This window comes from Falco punctatus (genome assembly GCF_963210335.1).
Source record: "Falco punctatus genome assembly, chromosome: 8".
Taxonomy (NCBI): Eukaryota; Metazoa; Chordata; class Aves; order Falconiformes; family Falconidae; genus Falco; species Falco punctatus.
The window spans coordinates 58,995,491-59,014,288 of record NC_137588.1 but is presented as its reverse complement, the minus strand read 5'-3'; the positions used below and the strand labels follow the sequence as shown (position 1 = coordinate 59,014,288).

At 58.2% G+C, this 18,798-nt stretch overlaps 2 protein-coding genes across 8 annotated transcripts in view; both read right to left on the bottom strand.

Moving 5' to 3' along the window:
• The window catches only part of FLT4 (fms related receptor tyrosine kinase 4), a 62,912-nt gene extending 56,203 nt beyond the window's left edge, over positions 1-6,709 (bottom strand). The window contains exon 1 of one of the 2 annotated variants that reach the window (XM_080398760.1): positions 3,482-6,709. In XM_080398760.1, the coding sequence (XP_080254886.1) occupies positions 3,482-3,539 (58 nt within the window). In that variant the 5' untranslated portion in view covers positions 3,540-6,709. The remainder of the gene's footprint in view (positions 1-3,481) is intronic. The other variant, XM_080398759.1, reaches the window with a different exon arrangement.
• Positions 6,710-7,271: 562 nt separating this feature from the next.
• Positions 7,272-13,382, bottom strand: LOC308068341 (zinc-binding protein A33-like). 6 transcript variants are annotated; one of them, XM_080398763.1, is made up of 7 exons: positions 13,138-13,382; positions 12,386-12,660; positions 11,686-11,781; positions 9,748-9,981; positions 9,324-9,343; positions 8,483-8,598; positions 7,272-8,374 (listed from the first exon to the last, which is right to left on the bottom strand). In XM_080398763.1, exons 1-7 carry the CDS (start codon positions 13,274-13,276, stop codon positions 7,830-7,832), a joined length of 1,425 nt encoding a protein of 474 aa, XP_080254889.1. In that variant the 5' UTR covers positions 13,277-13,382; the 3' UTR covers positions 7,272-7,829. The 6 variants fall into 6 exon arrangements, with proteins under 6 accessions (XP_080254889.1, XP_080254890.1, XP_080254891.1 ...); XM_080398764.1 differs by having other exon boundaries at positions 13,153-13,380; XM_080398765.1 differs by having other exon boundaries at positions 13,168-13,380.
• Between the last annotated feature and the right edge of the window lie 5,416 nt (positions 13,383-18,798).

Below are 18,798 nucleotides of genomic sequence, written 5' to 3'. Positions count from 1 at the left end.
ATCTCACATCCACAAGGCCCTGTGGCGACAAGCTCCACCACTGCACAGCAGCATGCAACAAGCCACCAGTCCCCCACCCCGCCCACTCCACGTCCTCCCAGCACAGGAACCCACCAGGAACTGCCTTCTTCAGGAGAGCCGTGATTTTGCAGCCCTCTCTCGCAATGCCCCAGCCCGTCTCTCCCAGCGGAAAAGCCCAGTGATGTTTAGTCATTCCTCAAACGGAAACCACCACGACTGCTGCTCCTCCAGTCCAGCTCCCCACCCTCCATGGGCCTTGCAGCCTGTGGGGTCCAGCCACGACAGGGCTTTCTGCTTCTCCCCACACCTGCAGGACCCCCCAGATCCCCAGGCTTATTGCAGCTTTCCCCCACCACTGTGTTTAAATACGCAGCCCCCCCAAACAGCTCGGGGTTGTTTTGGTCCAGCAGGCTGAATGCAAAGACGCTGTGCTCATTTGGAAACGCCTCTGCTGCACCAGCTGGAGTGGCTGGGGAGAAGGTGGGCGAGATGGGTGCTATCTCTAGGACTCATGTTGCTCCCCAAAGCTGCTGAGCACCAGGCAGACCTGGGGACCCACCAAGAGCCCCCTTCTGCTTAGCAGCCATTCTGCAAAGCAACCTCTGGAGTGCTGCGGATGCCCCATCAGAGAAACTGCTGCCTGGCCACGGTCCCCTCCTGCTCCTGTTCCCGTGAGATCCCGCTCTTGCTTTCCCTCCTCAGGAACTGCCCTGGGACACCGGGAACAGCCTGTTCCCTCCTGGCTGGGAGCACCTGCCCTTCCCATGTCTGCCCTGGAAAACACCGCACCAATGCAGGGCCAAGAGACACCCCAGAGACAGCGATGCTGCGCAGAGCAAGGCCACGGGAGAGAGGCAGTCAGGCAGGTGGGACATGTCAGAGCGAGCCCCCTCCTGCCTTGCCTGCACTGCTGGGGACATTGTGCTGCTGGGGGAGCGTCCCCCTGACCAGACATCAAACTGAGCTCAACAACAAACTGCAGGCAGCGAGCTGCAGGGTTGAGTGCCCCAACCAGATCCCAGGGTGGTAGTTGCAACCCACTCATCCAGAATCATCCCTAAGCAGACAGCGGGGCACAAGGGCTGTGGCTGCCCCATCCCCAGCATCCCCTGGGGACCACAGGCCACAGCCCTCACATCACCCACCTCCTCCCTGGAGGCCCTGGCTCTGCTTCATCACTAACAAGCGACTGGGTTAAGCCAGAACTGGGTTTGTTGTGCACTCATGGGCTTTTGCATGAAAGGGTGTTGCTGAAATGGCCCATGTTTATTACTTGCAATAAAGCAACTGCTTTAAATGCTTTAAATCCCAGCTGTGAAGGCAAATGATGCTGCTGGCATGGTCAGTGCAGGGCTGGCTGTCCAAGCACCCGGCCAGGGAGGTCTACATGATCTTAGAGGGCAGGCAGTGGCAGCCAATGTAATCGGCTTGGGTCCTACACAAGCATGGGCCCTTCCCTCACGCAAAGGGCCATATGCTTTTGAAAGCGGCAAGCCAGAGTCCCCAGTGGGATTATTTGGCTGTGGAGTGGTCAGTGCTGCTCTGTGCCCAGAGCACGGTGACTCAGAGAACACGCTTTTATTGCTGTCCACAAAGAATTACCCCGGGATGCTGGGGCTGAACCTCTGCCTGCCCCCCCCCCCCCCCCCCCCCACCTCACTGCCTGCAAAGGGCAGCTCCCCAGTTCCACTCCATCCGGGGAGCACTGCGGAGCTGGGATGCAGGGAGAGCCTGTGTGTTCTTACACATGGCATCCTCTCCTAGTACCAGTCCATTTAAACAGGTACTGGGGTGCAGGGACAAGCAGGACACAGAGCCAGAACAGACCTTTCATGATCCTGAGCTAAATATTTCACGCTTCCCAGGTGGAACAGTCTCACATCCCCATCGCTGCTTCCAAGGGAAACAAATATTTGCACTCAATTGGGATTATGGTTAACGAGGAATTTGCGGGTCCTTTACAGGTAGAATGAAAGAAGAGGAAGCAAATACCCAGCGTAAGATCCCCTAGTTGATCTCAACATCGTGCTTCATCGCCGCACTAATCAGGCAGCGCTGGAGAGCTTCAAAGGTCTGTGCAGCCCTGAGCTGACGAGGCCCACACATCACGCAGCCGCGCTGGCCAGAGCCTCCCAGGCACCGCTTCCCGCACCTCTGGGAGATGAAAGAACCTGAGAACAGCTACAAGATGCTTTACAAATTGCTAACAAGAGAGCTTTGAACAGCTGCAGCTCCCACCGTGATGCCACCAGCAGCAGGTCCCTTTCTGTCCTGCCTCCTGCAGCTCCCCATGAGCTCTAGCAGCCTGGTGGGTCCTTCGGCCCCATGGCACTAGAACCATCAGCAGCGTTTTGGGCACATCAGGTTAATTGTGCCGCTGCTGGTGATGCCGTCCATACTGCACCTCTGCAGCCAGACCTGCAGCTCTCCCATGAGCTCACCTCAACGAAGCAGCAGACGCCATGGGTGACAGTGAGTCAGAGATGAGGGTACAGAAAATTCTATTTATGCTCCCAAAATTCACCTCCCTGCCTTGCAGGCTCCTCACATTACTAACTTTCTGTTGGTCTTGCTCTGCTACAGGCTGTAAATGCTTTAGCTGTGCAAGCAGCAGCTTCCCTGGGGGAAGCTGGTGGGGTTGATGCCCCATCCCTGCTGCCTTGGCAGTGCCCACTCAGCTCTGCCCCACGGTCTCTGCTCTCTGGAAGGGCATTGCAGCCCCATCTCTGCTGTGACCCCACGTCCACTTGATCCAAGCCATGGCCAGGGGGTCCAACTCATTGCCCAACAGCCTTTTGCCCCAGAAGAGCTATGGGAAAGGAAAGCATTTCACCAGGATCTGCCTTGGGTGACTTCCCAGGCAGACCAGAGCTGCCAGTGGCTGGCTGGCTGGCATCGCCTGGACCACCGCCTCCTTGCGCCTTCCTCCCCAACACGCTGCCCGGCGCTCACAAATTAATGACGCTGTGCATGAAAAAATAAATAAGCAGAGCAGGGAGCCGGCCTCCTGGCTGCCCTCCCGGCCGGGTGCTGCCCCACGCAGAGAAATCCCTCCCGCAAGGCTCCCATGCGGGTTATCCCTGCTTGCAGCGAGCACACCCGCGGCACGGGCACGGTGTGGGCTCACCCACGGACCCGGACCCGCAGGGACAGCAGCGGCGGCCCCCAGCCCGTCCTCTGGCTGCGGGGGCACCGTCGCAGCCGTCGGGGACACCCGAGCAGGCACCGGGGCGCGCCCCCGCAGGGGCCGGGGGAGCCCGGGGCGGGCAGCTCCGGGGCACGGCACGTCCCCGCCCGGGATGGGGACGCCGCGGCAGGCAGCGCGGGTCCCTGCGGGATCTGGGGACAGCGGGCGGCAGCGCCGGGTCCCGTCCCATCCCGTCCCGCCGCGGCGGCCCCCGTCCCCGGCGCGCCCGCAGGTGCGGGCGGCGGGCAGAGCGGGCAGCCCGGCAGCGCTCACCTGCCTCCGAGACAATGCCGAGCCAGAGCCAGAGGGGCAGCGTGCAAACTCTCTTCATCTCCGGGGCTGCGGGCAGGTCCGTGCGGGGCGGCGCGCAGCGATGCGGAGCGGTGCGGAGCGCCCCGCGCCCGAGCTCTGGTCCCGCCGCGCCCCAGCTGCGGCGACGCGCGGCGGCGGGCGGGGAGCACCGGGGCCGCTTCCTTTTCCTCCGCCTGCCCGGGCCGCCCGCCGCCCTCCGCCGAGCCCGCGGGGCGCCGGGCGGGCGGCGGGGCGGGGCGGGCCGGCCGGGGCGGGGCGGGCGGCGGGGGGGCGCACCTGCGGCTCCGGGCACGGCGGGGTGTCTGCACCCCCCCCGCCTACCGGGGTGCGGGCATCCCCCCGCACCTGTGTGCGTGGGCGCGCGTCCCCCTGCAGCTGGGCGCGTGTCCCGCACCTGTGCGCGTGGGTGTGAACAACCCTGCAGCTGCGTGCGGGTGTGTCCCGCACCTGTGCGCGAATGCGCATCCCCCCGCAGGTGGGTGTGTCCCGCACCTGTGTGCACGGGTGTGCATCATCCCCGCCCCGCATACACAGGAGCACCTCAGCACCTGTGTGCACATTCATGTGAACACACCCCCTGCACGCCTGTGTGCGCCCCTGTACATCCCACCAGCACCTGTGTGCACGCGCATCACCCCTGTGTGTGCACTTGCCTGCGTGCAAATGCCCACACATCTCCTTCTTGCTCGTGCGTGTCTTGGGCGCACATCCCGACCTCCCAGACCAGAGGGAATGTACACAAATAACCTGTCACAGCCGTGTGCACAGACCAGACGTGAGCATCCACATTCACACCTGCTTGCACACACACTTTCATGCCTGCACGCGCCCCCTCCACAGCCCACGCCTCACACCTGTATGCACACAGCCAGACACACAGTCCTGCACACATCTCCTGCACCTCCACTCCTCCTGCACCCCCCAGGGGCACGCAAAGGATGCACACGCGCTTTTTCACACCTGCGTGCACACACTTGCACCCCTACTCATTTGGGCGTGCACTAGCAGCCCCCACTCACGCCAGTCATCCGTGCAGGCTGCCAGCAGCGTGGAGCAGCCGTGTTACTCCCCCAGCGCCGCATACACGTGGCACACACACCGCTCTCTGGCAGGTGTATACCGAAACCCATGCACACAACCGTGCCGCTGGCAGCAGAATGGGTCCACGCATGCCAGTGGCACTGCCCCCACACCGCTGCCACTGCCAGCGACAGTGGCTCCGGCTCGGTACGAACCGACTGCGAACACACTGCAGATGGAGGTGATGGCAGAGCTTTGGGAGTGAGGTGGCACAGCCCCACCAGCTGCCTGTCACCCAACAAGCACTGAATAGGTAATTTAACACAGCCTCACGCTTTGTCCCAGAGGGTTATTAATTACGCACGCTTGCAGGCAGTGAAGAGCGAGCCTGAATGAGAACCATGTGCTCACGGCTTCGAAAAGGCATGAAAACTTCTGGTGCACTCAACTGCTCTCATTGCCAAACCCATGGAAGAAATCACCCGTCCCTCTCCCGGAGTCCTCAGAGGGACTCCCAAGCCACAGAGTTTGTTTTACCCAACTCCCCTCAACGCAATTAATGAGTTTTAACCCTGACAATGCCAGCTCCATTGCTCTTCAGCACGCTCATCTTGGACCACCTCCCTGTTTGGTCCCAGAGGAGCAGAAAGCGGCTGTGTCCCTTCATCCCTGGTGGGTGCCCAAACCCCTGCAAGTTTCTGGAGAGAGATTTTAAAATTCTCCGTGAAGATCGGGTGATGGGACAGAGCTGGGGGCCACACGGTGGGGCAGCACTGCTCACCACTGCAGGGCGAAGAGCTGAGATTGTGGGATCGGGCCCCTCTGTGGTGCCGGGGCTGTGATCCCGGGGAGATGGGGCAGCCACGGGGCTCCCTGCCACCAAGTGTGCCCACGCTGGGGACCACCGTGAGTGTCAGGGGTCATTGTGCACCTGAGAGAGGAGCAGCGAGGTGGCGAGGCGTGGGCAGCGATGGAAGGATCAGTCACATCGCACCACTGAGGTGCTGGACGCGCAGCTGAAGCGCTACCTGGAGAAGCTGAGTGCGAGAAGAGCAGAGGGCTTGACCTGGGTCTGGGATCCTCTGTCACCCCCAAAATCAAGGGATTTTGGCACTGCCCGTCCATTGTAGCCCTAACGCGGCACTGCACGGGCGGTGGTGGCCAGGACCAGCCCGTCCATGCTGCCATCTAATGGTGGGACACTGGGGAGGGCTTGCCCCGTGACGACCGGGAATTTTCCATCACAAACACAGGGCGACTGTGGGACTGAAGGGACCTTTCCATTGTTGTCGCCCTGGGAAACAAAAGGATCTTATTTTAAACCCTTGTCCCCCTTCCAGCACGTGGGGGGACCCAAGGAAGCAAAGGCTTCCCCGAAGCACAGTATAAAGACCGAGACACACCACAGCGGCAGGGCAGGGCTGGGCTATGGGAAAGGGACGCAGGGGTGGCTCTGAGGACACCCACGGAAAAAACAAGGTAACCTGCAAGGAAAATACAGCCTGGTCCTGGGGGCAGATGGTGAGAGTCAGCCCTGGCAGGTGCAGAGCCCAGATGCTGGAGCAGAGAGGGGTGTTTGCCCCCAGGGTGCCCACTCTCCCATCCCCATCCCCTCCTGCCTGAACCCAAAGCCAGGCCCAGCCCGTCACTGCGTTCACACCACACCAGTTTCAGGTCCGTGGTGCTATGGTTAACGCATTTTTCAGATAGCATTTAACAGCAGGCAGCATCTCCTCGCTGGGGTAATGCTGCGCGTACAGCAGCTCAGAGCAGCGTTTTCCCTGCATGTAGGAGCTGCCGTATGTGCTGCGCACGGGGCAGGGCCAGGCAGAGACGCTGTACCCCAAAACACAGCTCTGCCCAGGAGCCGCATGCCATGCCTGGAGGAGGAGGAGAGACATGCTTCCTCAGGAGCCTGCTCAGCCCAAGGATTTGTGACCGACCAGGTTTCGAGGCTCTCCAGCTCTGCCTTTGGCAAGGGGAGGGCGTAGGATGTGGCGGTGATGGTGCTGGCACACGTCGCAGCGAGCTGCTCGCAGCCTGTGCCACCAGAGCAGCCCACGGCAGCGGTGGGCAGTGGGAGCTGGCAGCTGCCGAAGCCCGGCTGCGCTCGCTGCCTGCCAGACCCACTCCCCCTCACGCTTCGGGGAAGGCTGCCTGCCGCTGCCCGGCCTCGACTCCTTGCGGTTGCAGGCAGGTGAGGAGGCAGTGGGTTTCGGTCCTCCCGGCTGCAATCAAACCAGCCTCACCTTCCTGCAGAGGCTGCCAGCCCTTGCAGGGGGGTGACAGCCCCGCTCACAGCAGCATCTCGAAGCCAACCCCTCTTTCTTCTCCACTTTTACTCCAGCTGAGACTGGGGGGCAGCGAGAGGACAAGGCAGGAGTCAGGAGAGGAGGCTGAGTTCAGCCCCGTTACTTAGCAGGGAGGGAGCAGAAACCCCAGACATCTCCTCCAAGCACCCCTGACCCCCAAACAAGGCTGCACAGAGCAGCAGCTCCCCAAAAACTGGGCTCCCCCTGCACCCACCTCCACCCCACGCCTGCAGAGCCCCAGGCTGCTCCAACGGCAGCGCAGAGCAAGAGCTGGCTCTCTCATGCCTCCTGCGCTGCAGGCAGAGGGGAGAGCCCAGGCGGGAGCAGGGCCCTGCTCTGTGCCCCCACGGTGTCCTACACCGCGGTGCAGCAGATCCCCCGAGCAGCACGTAAGCCCTGAGCAAGTCCAGCAGGCAGTGGCCTTTCCAAGGAACTTTAATGGTGAAAGCAGAGGGCAGGCAGCGCAGCCCCCGGGCCGCAGTAGGTCGCACGCACGCACCGGGCTCCCTCTGCCGCCAGCCTGAAGCCCTTCCCCACACAGCTCTGAGCCCAGGGAGCCCCCTGCCAGGACCCCGAATTGTGTCCAGAGCACCATCAGGTGCCTCCGGGGCTGGTGTCCTCCTCCACAGGGTTTATGAATGCGAGTACAGAGAAACGAGAGGTGAGAGCGGCCTGTGGCTGTGGTCACCGAACCGTACCATGCTCAAGCATGGAAGGTTGTTCCTTGAGGAGTGCCGCGCACCTCGGGGAACGCAGTGCATCGCCCACAACCCATGCCACGGGGAAAGGAAGGCAGACAGAAGCTAAGAAGAGACTCGTCCCCCTCTCCCTCCTCTCAAAACGGAAAGTGAAACAACCCCTTCAACACCCACCAGGTGTGTGTGCAGAACTGGCCTCCAGCGTGGCCCCAGGCAACCAACTGGCAGGGACAAGGAGCCAGGCTGGTGTCCCCAGAGCACCCTGCTCTTCCTCATCCCTCACAGGGCCAGGTGGCAGAGGCGCATGGGCTCTATGTTGTCCCACCCATCACTGAAGCAGGTGCTGAAGAAGGGGCAGTACCTCTCTGCAGAGACCTGGTGGAAGGTGAAGAGGTGGGACATGTCCCTGGCATCAAAGAAGGTGACAGTGCCCTCCTGGCAATCCAGGAAGACCCCCACTTTCTGGGGGGGCTGGCGGGGAGTCAGACGCACCGAGGGGGTGGTGGTGGCCCAGTATTCATTCTTGTTCCGCAGGCGAAGCGTCCAGTAGCCGTTCTCCGGGCACAGCTTGACCTTTGCCGCCCGGTCCACAGCCTCATTGGCCACCCCCAGGTCCCACTTGGTTTTGCTGCCCACCCAAACCTCCCAGTAGTGCTGGCCGCTGTCAAAGGTCTGCAAGCCCAGGACATTGACACACTGAAGGAAGCGCCGGGGGCTGCTGGGGACAGGCAGGGCTCGATTCCTCTCTGTCACTGCTGTCAGGTCTCTGGAGAACACCAGGTTGGGGTGGGCTGACTCAATATCAAAGGTGAGCGGGGCAGGAGCTGTGGAGACATCAAGCACAGCATTTTACTGCTTGCATATGCCCTCTGCAGAGCATCTGTGGCTCTTCCACCATCCAGCACGTCCATCCCTCACACCAGTCTGCTCACCGGGGTGGATAGACTGCAGCATCTGTCTCCAGAACATGTACTGCAAGGGGCCGCTGTGGCTGTCCCTGTAGTGCTGCAGGCTGAAGGCAGGCTGGGTCTCAACGCGCACTGAGGGCCTGGGGCAGAGAAAGCAGCAGTCAACCCCTCTGCTGTGCTACTAGTGAGGCATGTAGGAAGAGCCTGGTCAGGACTGCAGCACGCTACGGCCCGTGACAGATTTGGTAGGAACAGGACACAGGCCTCCCCGGCAGCTGTTTGCTCTGCCTGATGTGGCCTGAGAGCCTGTGGAGCAGCAAGTGACTCACAGCAGACCAGCACCCAGCACACCCAAGCAGGATTCCTGCATGGGTGAACAGGCCAGGCTGCACCCCACTGCAACCCCCATGGAGGGAGGGGACAGGGACACACTCCCCTAGGGCAGTTCTGGTCCTCAGCTAATTGCAGCCTCAAGCAAACCTGCACCTTGTGGTCAGTTTGGCAGCCCCATGAAGTTGTAAGAAGCTAAGAAAGGGGAGGGAGAAGCCAAAGCACCCAAAGTCTGTGGCATCAGCCTTGTTCCCGCTTGCAGCATGCATGGCTCTTGCACCCATTCCAAACCAGCATGTCTCCTCCACCTGCTTTTCCAGCCCAGCCACTGACACATATGCTCCCTGGGAAGAGCATCCGAAGCATACAACATGTGCTGAGGACCACCCCCCACCTGGCACAGCACCAGCAGCAAACTGAGCAATTTGTGATGCTTTTAAAACTAGAGATAAGATCTCTCTTCCGTGTGGTCCCAGCCAGGGACAGAGATAAGCTCCTGAAAAGGAAATCAGCTTCTTTCATGCCAGACACGTACCTGATATTCAGGCTCTCCACCTGCAGTGAGGAGCAGAAAGAATTAGCAGTCACTATCTGTAATTCGTGCAGCTGCACAAATAAGCTCCCTGTGCTGCCTCCTGCTGTCACACAGCACAGAGAGAAGAAACCAACCTACTCAGAACCCCAGTCTGGGGGACACCAGCTCGGCACTGGGGCCAAGGCAACTTCACAGGGGTGACAGAGGCGTAAGGCTCCCGAGACCCACCGCATCTGAGAGATCACCATATCCCTTGTGGCTAAAGCCCTCAGACTCCAGGGGATTGGATAGATAATCCAGAGGGATGGCAGTGAGAACGACTTCCAGATACAGCCTAGTGCTTTCGTTTAGGACTTTCCCCATTCCAAATTCAGATCCTGAAACATCCCTCAGCCTCCTGCCAGAGTCAGCCAAGCACACTCACCTCCAGCAATGACACCTCTTCCACCTTGCTCAGGGACTGCTCTATGCGCTCTATGTCCCTCTGCAGCACCGACATCCCCTCCTCCAGCAAGTGGACATCCCTGTGCAGCTGTGCCAGCGACTGCTCTTCCTTTTCACGCAGCTCTGCCAGCACAGCTCTCTCCTTTTCTTCCAGGATCTGACGAAGGCAGGCAAACTCTGCCCGGATCTTGAAGTTCAGCTCCCCAGACACCTTCTGAGCAGAGGGAAAAGGCAGAAGATGAGTCTGGCAGCTAAAACACACAAGTAGGTGCACAGGATGGCTGGGTCTGCCACTCTGCTTAGAGAGTCCTAAAAATTAGTCTCAGACATACCCACAACTTCTTGTACGGTGAATAGGATGCAAGAACAACTTTCAAAGCAGCAGAGCCAAAGGGAAAGAAAAACAAAACCCAAATTCCACCAATGACTCTGTCACCTTCACTAGAAATCCCTGCACACAGCCAGAGTGGGAACTCACAGCCCTCTCCCACACCACCAGGAGGTTGCTTGTGTGCAAGACTGGAGCAGTTCTGCTTTTTCTGGAGCTTCAGACTCAGCTGTTCAGGTTAGTCAGGATTTATTTCACATCATGCCAGACCCCAGGCAGAGCTGCCTGGCACTGGTAACTTGCTCTTTTTCTCTGATGCTTCTGTCTCTCAGGGCTCCTGTTTGTATGGGAGAGACAGGGGAGCTGCACAAACTAATCTCTGTAGTTAAGGCTGATAAAATTCCATTCAGTTCTTCTCTTCAGAGGTCACTGTTTTCCAGTTGTTTAGTCAGCCAGCCAACCTTGGGGTGCTCTCACTGCCTTCCTGACTGTTTACAAGAGACAGCCAATGACCTTTTATTTTCCCAGTCTTTAAGTTTTTAATCTTTAAGTGCAACTTTAGCCCTCATTTTCCTGAAACGCACATCCCTTTCTACCAGCAGGAAAACTACCTTCCCCAGAGTACATCTGAAGCTTCACCAGCCAGCACAGCACCCCATCTTCCCTTTGCTCTAGCAGGTGCTCACGCTGACACACCAGAACCACAGAGGACACGCATGACTTCCCTGTTCAAATAAGCACTTTGATCCTTTACTCTTGAAACACCTCTTGGTTCTTCCGCTGCAACAGGACATTAGCTGCATGTGCTTATCTGCTAATACTTCTTCATTAACTTCAAAGGTCTATTCCAAATCTGGCACTGGGATAGAGGTATGACGTGGCAGGAAGGGGTATCAGAGACCCTAGTCAGAAGACAGTCTCCCATCAGTTTTATCTCATCTCTGAGCTACTTTTTTTTTTTTTTCCTTACACTCTCCTTTCTTGGCTTTTAATACTTTTATGTCACTCAAGAAGGAAGCGCAGTCAGCCTGGGGCTGTTCTTGCTTCATTGATCAGTGACAGGCAGGCAGACTGGTACCACTCGAGCCTATAGAGAGCACTCAGGTTCCTCACATCATCTCAGAGCTTTGCCGTGAATGCAAACATGGTCCTTGTTACAAGGCCACTGCTCTCTGCAGCACCAACACTGCTGCTGACCCAGCTCCTTCAGCTTTGCTGCCACCCCTTCAGACACACAAGAAGATTTCAGAGCTTCCAATAATTAACCCTCTTCCAAGAGGACAGCACTGCAGAGCCAGAACTGGCTGCTCAGCCAACAGTTCTCACTGCTCACACTGTCTTAGCTCTGCTGCACCAATGCACCTCAAACGCTGCATTAATGAGCATTCAATACCTCTTACCAAAGCCTCCACCAAATATTCAGCAGTGATGGGCTCTGGCCTACAGGTGGGGGAGTTTGTTCAGATCCCTACATAGTTATTTATCTAGTTTTACAAGAAGCTGAGCTAAATCTCAGCTGAAGCAATACACAGATCCTCCATGACCATTAACTCAGAGACTGTACAAAAAGCAGCTATCACAGGGCATTACCGTCAGGCCGTTGATAGCTTCCTGCGTTGCACGCTTCCTTTCCAAGAATTTCTCCATCTCTTTCTGACGAGCTTGCAAAGCATCTGCCAGGTGCTTCTGCAGGAAGAAGGAAGAGATGGTGAGGAGACCATTTCATTACTCTGCTGTGATTCAGGAGCAACCCCAGTTCCTGAGGCCAGCATTAGAGGGAGGCTGCAACAGGATTTCTTATGAAAGCAGTGAGAAGAAAGCACCAGATGCACAGGCTTGAGAACTATATATACATGCCCATAATAAAATACATTTATTTTTAAGACTGGGAGCTCCAGCCTGGGATATCTGTTTGCAGGTGTTTTAAACGCTGCATGCTGTGAACTGGCTTGTGCAGGGACTGACCCCTCAGGCAGCACACCCAGGACAAACCACCCTCACCCTGGCTGTGTGAACCCTACACGAGAAACAACGAGGCTGTGATGGAAGTCAGACACAGCAGTGAGGGAAACAAATGCAAGAGAAGAAAGTGTCCAGAAACTAGACAGCTGAAGGGAAGCAGGGAGAGGGAAAAAACTGGGAAGAGATACAGATGCCACTACGCTCAAGTCAGGTGAGGCAGGCATCGGGCAACCATGTGCAGGAGGAGGGGATGCTGGGCTTGCAATGTCTGCACAGGGCTCACATGGCACCTGTCTCCGTCTTCCCCAGCTGAGCAGAAGCCACTCACCCGCATCTTGTGCTGGTGCTCTGCGAAGCCACAGCGCCGCACCTTCTCCACCAGCCCCGACAGCAGGTAGTGGGTGCGGAAGCCCTGGCTGGGGAATTCGCGGCGGCACTGGGGGCAGGAGGGGACATGGGCACAGCTCTCCCAGTAGCCCTGGATGCAGGCCTTGCAGAAGTGGTGCATGCAATCCAGCATGACAGGCTCGCTGAAGAGCTGGCAGCAGATGGCACATGTCAGGTCCTCCCGCAGGCTCCGGTCCTGGCTCCAGCTGGCCATCCCTGCAGGCACACAGGTCCCACCCTGAGTTTCCTGCTGTCACCATCCTCAAATCCCGTCTCCCTGGGCTAGGCCAGGCTTCTGCCTCCCCTCACGCTGGGCTCTGCTGGGTGCTCCGGGGCAGGGCTCGGTTACCAGACCTTGGGCAGAAGGCACAGGCCCTGCCCTGGTGCCACACTGGGCACATCCCCGCCTGGAAAGGCCCAGCGGGTGGGAATCACAGAGAAGCCCTGGCAAAGGCTCAGTCCTGCGGCTGAGCAGCAACTTTCTGACTCCTACTACTTCAGCAAAACTACTCAGAGCAGCCTACGGGGACCGGCCGGCCGCCCCCACGGGGCCCTGCACTCCACAGCCTGGGGAGCCCCAGGGCCCGCCGCTCGGCGGTGCTGCCCCCCGGCCGCAGGGGGCTGAGCCCGCAGCCCAGAGCCCGCCCGGCTGCGCTACGCGCACACACACCCCACCCCCACCCCCCCCCAAACATAACCCCGAGCTACCGCACCGCACCGCACCGCGCAGCTTGCGACCTCCGCACTTTGAGCCCCCGTCCCACCCCGCCCGCGGATTGACGGCCGCCTCGACCAATCGAAGTGCTGACGCGCGGCCCGCCCCACTGCTCATTGGATGGAAGCTAAGCCGGGGGCTGGGCGGGGCTCTGGCACGTGACGTGTTACGTGTGCGCGGGCCGGGACAGCTGCCGGGGGCCTGCGCGCCGCCTGCGGTGGGGCGGGAGCTGCGACCCGGTGCGGCGCGGCACGGCACGGCATGGCATGGCATTGCTGTGCCCTGTCCTGCCCCTGCCTTGCCCCTGCCCCTGTCCGTGTCCGTGTCCCTGCCCTGCCCCTGCCCCTGTCCGTGTCCCTGCCCTGTCCCTGCCCCTGCCCTGCCCCTGTCCGTGTCCCTGCCCTGTCCCTGCCCCTGCCCTGCCCCTGTCCGTGCCCCTGTCCGTGTCCGTGCCCCTGCCCCTGTCCGTGCCCCTGTCCGTGCCCCTGTCCGTGCCCCTGTCCGTGCCCCTGTCCGTGCCCCTGCCCCTGTCCCTGCCCCTGTCCCTGCCCCTGTCCCTGCCCCTGTCCCTGCCCCTGTCCCTGCCCCTGTCCCTGTCCCTGCCCCTGCCCCTGCCCCTGCCCCTGCCCCTGTCCCTGCCCCTGCCCCTGTCCCTGCCCCTGTCCCTGCCCCTGCCCCTGCCCCTGCCCCTGCCCTGCCCCTGCCCCTGTCCCCGCACTGCCCCGCTGCTGCATTCAGCCACGAGAGCTCGCGGAAGCAGCCCCGAGGCCAGGCCTGCCCCACCGCCCGGGCTTCCCTTCGCCAGGGCGCTGCAGGCTCGGGAGCTGCGCAGCTCTCTGAGGCACGGGCCCTTCAGAGCCTCCGACCAGGGCTTTGGGGTCACAGCTCCAGGTTTCGCTCCGTGATCGCAAGGGCTGCGGGCTTGCTTGCAGAAGAAAGCAAGCAGAGTTTTCATCCTTGCACGGTCACCTGACGGTGAGCCCTGGGATGGTGTGGGAAGCAGCTGGTGGACATGTGAGGAAAACCACAAGAGCTTTCAATACTGGGAGTGAAAGCAAATAAAACTGGAGGAAGGGGAGACATGCAGGCAGGCAAGAGTTGCGCAGATGATCTATCTCGCAACTGCTGTTGGAATCAGAGCACCCATTAAGAAGGGTGATGTGCTAGGCAATGTCCATCTACTCTCTCATCCTGCTGCTGCTCTGCGTTTTCTCACCATTAGAGTGGTTACAATTAACACAGAAAAAGTTTCCACCCATCTTCATTTGCTTGCCTGAGGGATTTTCCCAGGCTTTCCCTTGCACTGTATGTGCTTGTTCACTACAGGTGGCTGCAGCAGCCCTGCCTGCAAGCATCAGCCTCCCCCTTGTCTCCACCAGCCCCTCGGGGTGCTCAGCCACAGCCCCGCACTGATGTTTAGACTTTAAGCATCACTAACTACACTAGAAGCAATCGGTTCTGGGGGATGCTGGCCACGGGCAGGTGAGATGCTGTCATGGATGAACAGTTTAGGTCGCTTAAGGAACCACCATCAAAGGTACTGGCAAAAGTAGGTTGAATATGAATTTGTGGGGGTGTGACTTAAATTTTGATGGCAAAGTTTGCTCTATTACTTATTACATGGATGAAATGTACAAAGGAAAATGGACCTAGAATTGAGCTCGAATGGTTTACGCAGAGACAAAAGACACATATGGGTAAGGGAAACCCTTCCGTTGAGTCACGAGTTTTGGAGGAGACCCCCCTACTTTCTAAACTCCTGACAGCTCAGGTGCAGCTAGGTCCAGCCTTAACCTCAGACTTGGACAATGGTTTGTATCTAAAGGATGTCTAAGGTTTATTCACAGTTTTAAGGCAGGTCACAAGATTTTAGCAGCAGCTAATAGTTGACTAATATTTACAAAATGAATCAGTAGGATTTACTACAATCACAGCAGTAACTTTATTATAGGTAGGGTTGCTAAACCAGTTCACATACACATGCACAGACACACAAAGAGATAAATGTATATAAATGTACAGAGGCATACCTGTTTAAAATTCCCCTTGAGATCAGTGAAATACATCAAAGGACTTGGGATTTCTCAGCGGACAAAGGGCTGAGCCTTGAGGAATGGCTGTTTCAGCCCAGGCCCCGTTGTCAGCTTTCAGCAACGGTCCTCTGAAATTTGCACACCTGGGAGTTTGTGAGCTCTGAGAGGCATCCCACTCAGAGGGAGATGCTGGTCACAGCCCACTGAGGTCCAGGAGAGCTCAAGTGGTCTGACTTAGGATTCCTCTTTATAGGGTTGCAAGATGATTGGTGATTCAGGTCAGGAATGCTCCAAGGTTGTTGGGGCATGACTGATTATTCCTGCTTTTGTTCCCCACCTTGGCCAAGCAACAGGAGTTCCTGGTACGGTCAGTGCCATTCCGCACCTCAGCCATGCAAGAGTTGCTGGTACTGTCAAGGGATGCTTAACTGCCCAACTCATACCACAAAGGCCAAGGCCTAACAGGGATTTCTGAGATCACAGAGTGGCCCAGAGGAGAGGGGAACCACCACAGATACAGCTCAGGCAGCCTCCTGCAGCCACCCGGGCACAAAGCAGTGACAAGGTGAAGCTCCTCATTGCTCCCTGTTGCTCTGCCCAGCCCTGGCGTAGGCAATGTGAATGCTGGAGTGTGTGCGGCAGGGCTGGGTGCTCCGGGAAAGCGCTGAGCTCCAGGAGGTGCCATGGACAAGGAGAGAGGATACAGGCTGCTGTGAAAGTGCTCCAAGGGGCTCTGGGTGGCCAAGTGGCATCTGTGGACACCAGTGAGGTCAGACCATGCTCAAATATGCCGCCAGTCCCAATGCAGTTATTCTGGGGGCTCAGAACCTGCTCCAGCTTGCTGAGCGAGGTGAGGGTTGGTTGCACCCTCTTTCTCCAGTCTCCATGCTGACAGTGGGACAGGGATGCTCAGCCCCTGCTGCTCACCAGCTGCTGGCTGGGCAGGAATTGTTTCTAACAGGCTGAACCTGCTCCCATTGCTGCCCTTTTCCCCTCTTCACTGCACAGCTCAGCGGGGTCCCCCAGGAATGTCACTATGATGGTGACACTGGGGACCTATGGATGAGCCAGGCATCCAGGGGTGACTGAACAATCTCTGCTTAGCTGTGACTTAATGCAGCAAAACCTCACTGCCCAGTAGTGCCTCCAGTAGGCTGGATTTTACCATACAAATGGCCGGCACTTGCTGGGAGCAGTGGCAGCTGCCAGCCCAGCATGCTGCAGCTGCTGTGCGAGTGGGTAGCACCTGCGCAAGGGGAGAGAAGCTGGGATTACGTGTCATCTTCCCGCTACGCATCAGCAATCCTTGAGAAATAGCTGGCTTTGAACTCCTGGATTTTGGATGGGAGCTGAATCATCTGCTTAGATGCATCCTTTTGAGAAGGAAATGGCTTCGTCATCCGTGTCCAGCCTCTGATCTCCTGGCTGGGCCACCGTTTCTTCAGAAGACATTATAGACTGCACAGACACACACATAGACACACACACAAACCAGCAGACAAGACACCCAGCCCAGGACACACAGCCTGGGGTGAGCCGGGGTGATGCTCCTTGATCTGTTGCAGCTTGCAATGCCATCGTCTATTATTTGTGTGGCTCTACATAGAGGTAAAAGCATCAATAATTGCTTTTCAGCAGAGATCTGGAACGTGCTGTGAAAGGTTATGTTCTCCCACCAGCCTGAGCCATTGGTGCTGGGAGATGTCCCCATGAATCAGCAGCCGCACTGTGTGCAGAGAGCTCATCCCTCCCCATGGGGCTGGTTACGGAGCCCAGGGAAATGACAGCACCCAGCCTGCACCTCCATGCACCCCGTGCAGCTGCAGGCCTGTTGTCTGGAGAAGGTGAGTCCCTCTGTAGCCAGGTAACTGAAGCTTCACCCTTAAACAGCAGAATCTGGGACAGCGCAGCTGATGTGGAGCTCCCCTGTTAGCCCCAGCTGGAGCCCGATCTTGAGCACTCTGTGCAGTGTGAGCAGCAGGAGCATCGCCCCACTGTGGCACTGGGCTGGGGCCGTGCCAGACCCTGCTTCCAGGGCTGGCATGGGGCTGCGGGATGCTGCTTTCATGGGAGCGATGCTCTGCACCAGGGCATGGCACTGCCAGCTGGGTCCAGGTGCTGCCTGACACCCTGTAGCACCCAAGGGAGTCCTGCACCCCCCGATGTCTTGACTCCATTTTCCCAAATAACTCCTCTTGCTGCCAAAATTGCCCATGTAAAATTGCTCATCTCCATCTTTGCGGGTTTGAGCTGCAAACGTGGGTTTCAGAGCCAAAGGAGGAGTGGCACCACTTTACCACGCACTGTGCTAATCCATCAATCCCAGCAGAAAGTTCTAATACAGGCAGGGATGTCCTTGTCATGGCTATTTCACTTTCTGGGACATCAACTACAAGGTCTAAAGCTAACAGTGAGTGGCAGTCATTTCCCAATGAACACATCTCCTATCTGCGGATTGAAAATACACACCCGAGCGTCCCCCCTGGTCTCAAATTCTTGTTTAAGAGCTCCTGGCATCTCCTTCCTTTCAGCACTCGCTTCACTTGGCAATGTAATGTTTTTCTTTCTTTTTTTAGCATATTCCTCTTGGGAGGCTCCAAGCTCTGGGCTGGGACCTGAGAACACTGTGTTTGGAGAGCCTGATTATGCACTGGGGAGATGAAGGATAACGTGGATCGGGAAGGGTCTGGCTGAAAGCTCACGAATTGGGTCCAAAACCCTTCATGGTTCTCCGCTCTGTGCAGTAAACATGTATTCTTGGAGACGGGTGCCAGAGGCACTGTTTGGCCTTACAGAAGGAGGGGGGTGAAGTGGGAAGCGCAGTGGGTCCAGCTGCCAGAGGGCTTCACCAGGCTCCCAGCAATACACGAGCGGAAGGGGAAGAAAATGCTGATACACAGCACCAGGCCCTTGTGTTGGCTTCCCAAATGCAGGCGGGCAAGCTCAACAGGGGTTGAGAAGATTTGCATTTCAATTTCCCTGTTTCACTGTGGCTGGAGTACTAATATACATTGAGGACTTGGATTCCTCCAGATCCCACTCTCTTCCTTGGCTCTGCCTGAGTGGTGCCTGGCCACAGGGCAGCGGAGGGGTCAGAGGGGTAAACCGAGGCTGGAGCCCTTAGGTGCTGCGACGGGGAGGTGCTGAGCAGCCCCTCGGCAGTGACTCCTGTGCTCGCTGGTCTGTGCTCCCCTGCACCCACCAGCCTGTCCCCTGCAGAGTAGAAACGCAGAGGCAGGGGGTCCTCCAGCCACAGGCATCGGGGCGAGATGGTGGGGTTGGTGCGGCTGTAAGGACGGAGCAGCAGCACTTGGTACTTCCCAGCTCTGCTGCCTACTGGGGTTCGAAAGCCCACGTGTAGGAGTTTGTTTTAAACACATTTGAAAGACTCGTAAGTCCCATCCTCTGTCCTTACCCTGGGACCCTTCACCAGTCCTTACTTTCACATTTCAGACACTGAGCTGCATAAAACCTGGTCTTTTCCGTGAGCTGACCCAGGCAAGCCCCAGAGGAAGGACTCTGTGGGGTGAGGATGGGGCAGCCTGGAGCCAGTCCTTTCCACTGCCCGTGGCATCCCTGGCCAGGAGGAACTGTGGTGCTGCTGGT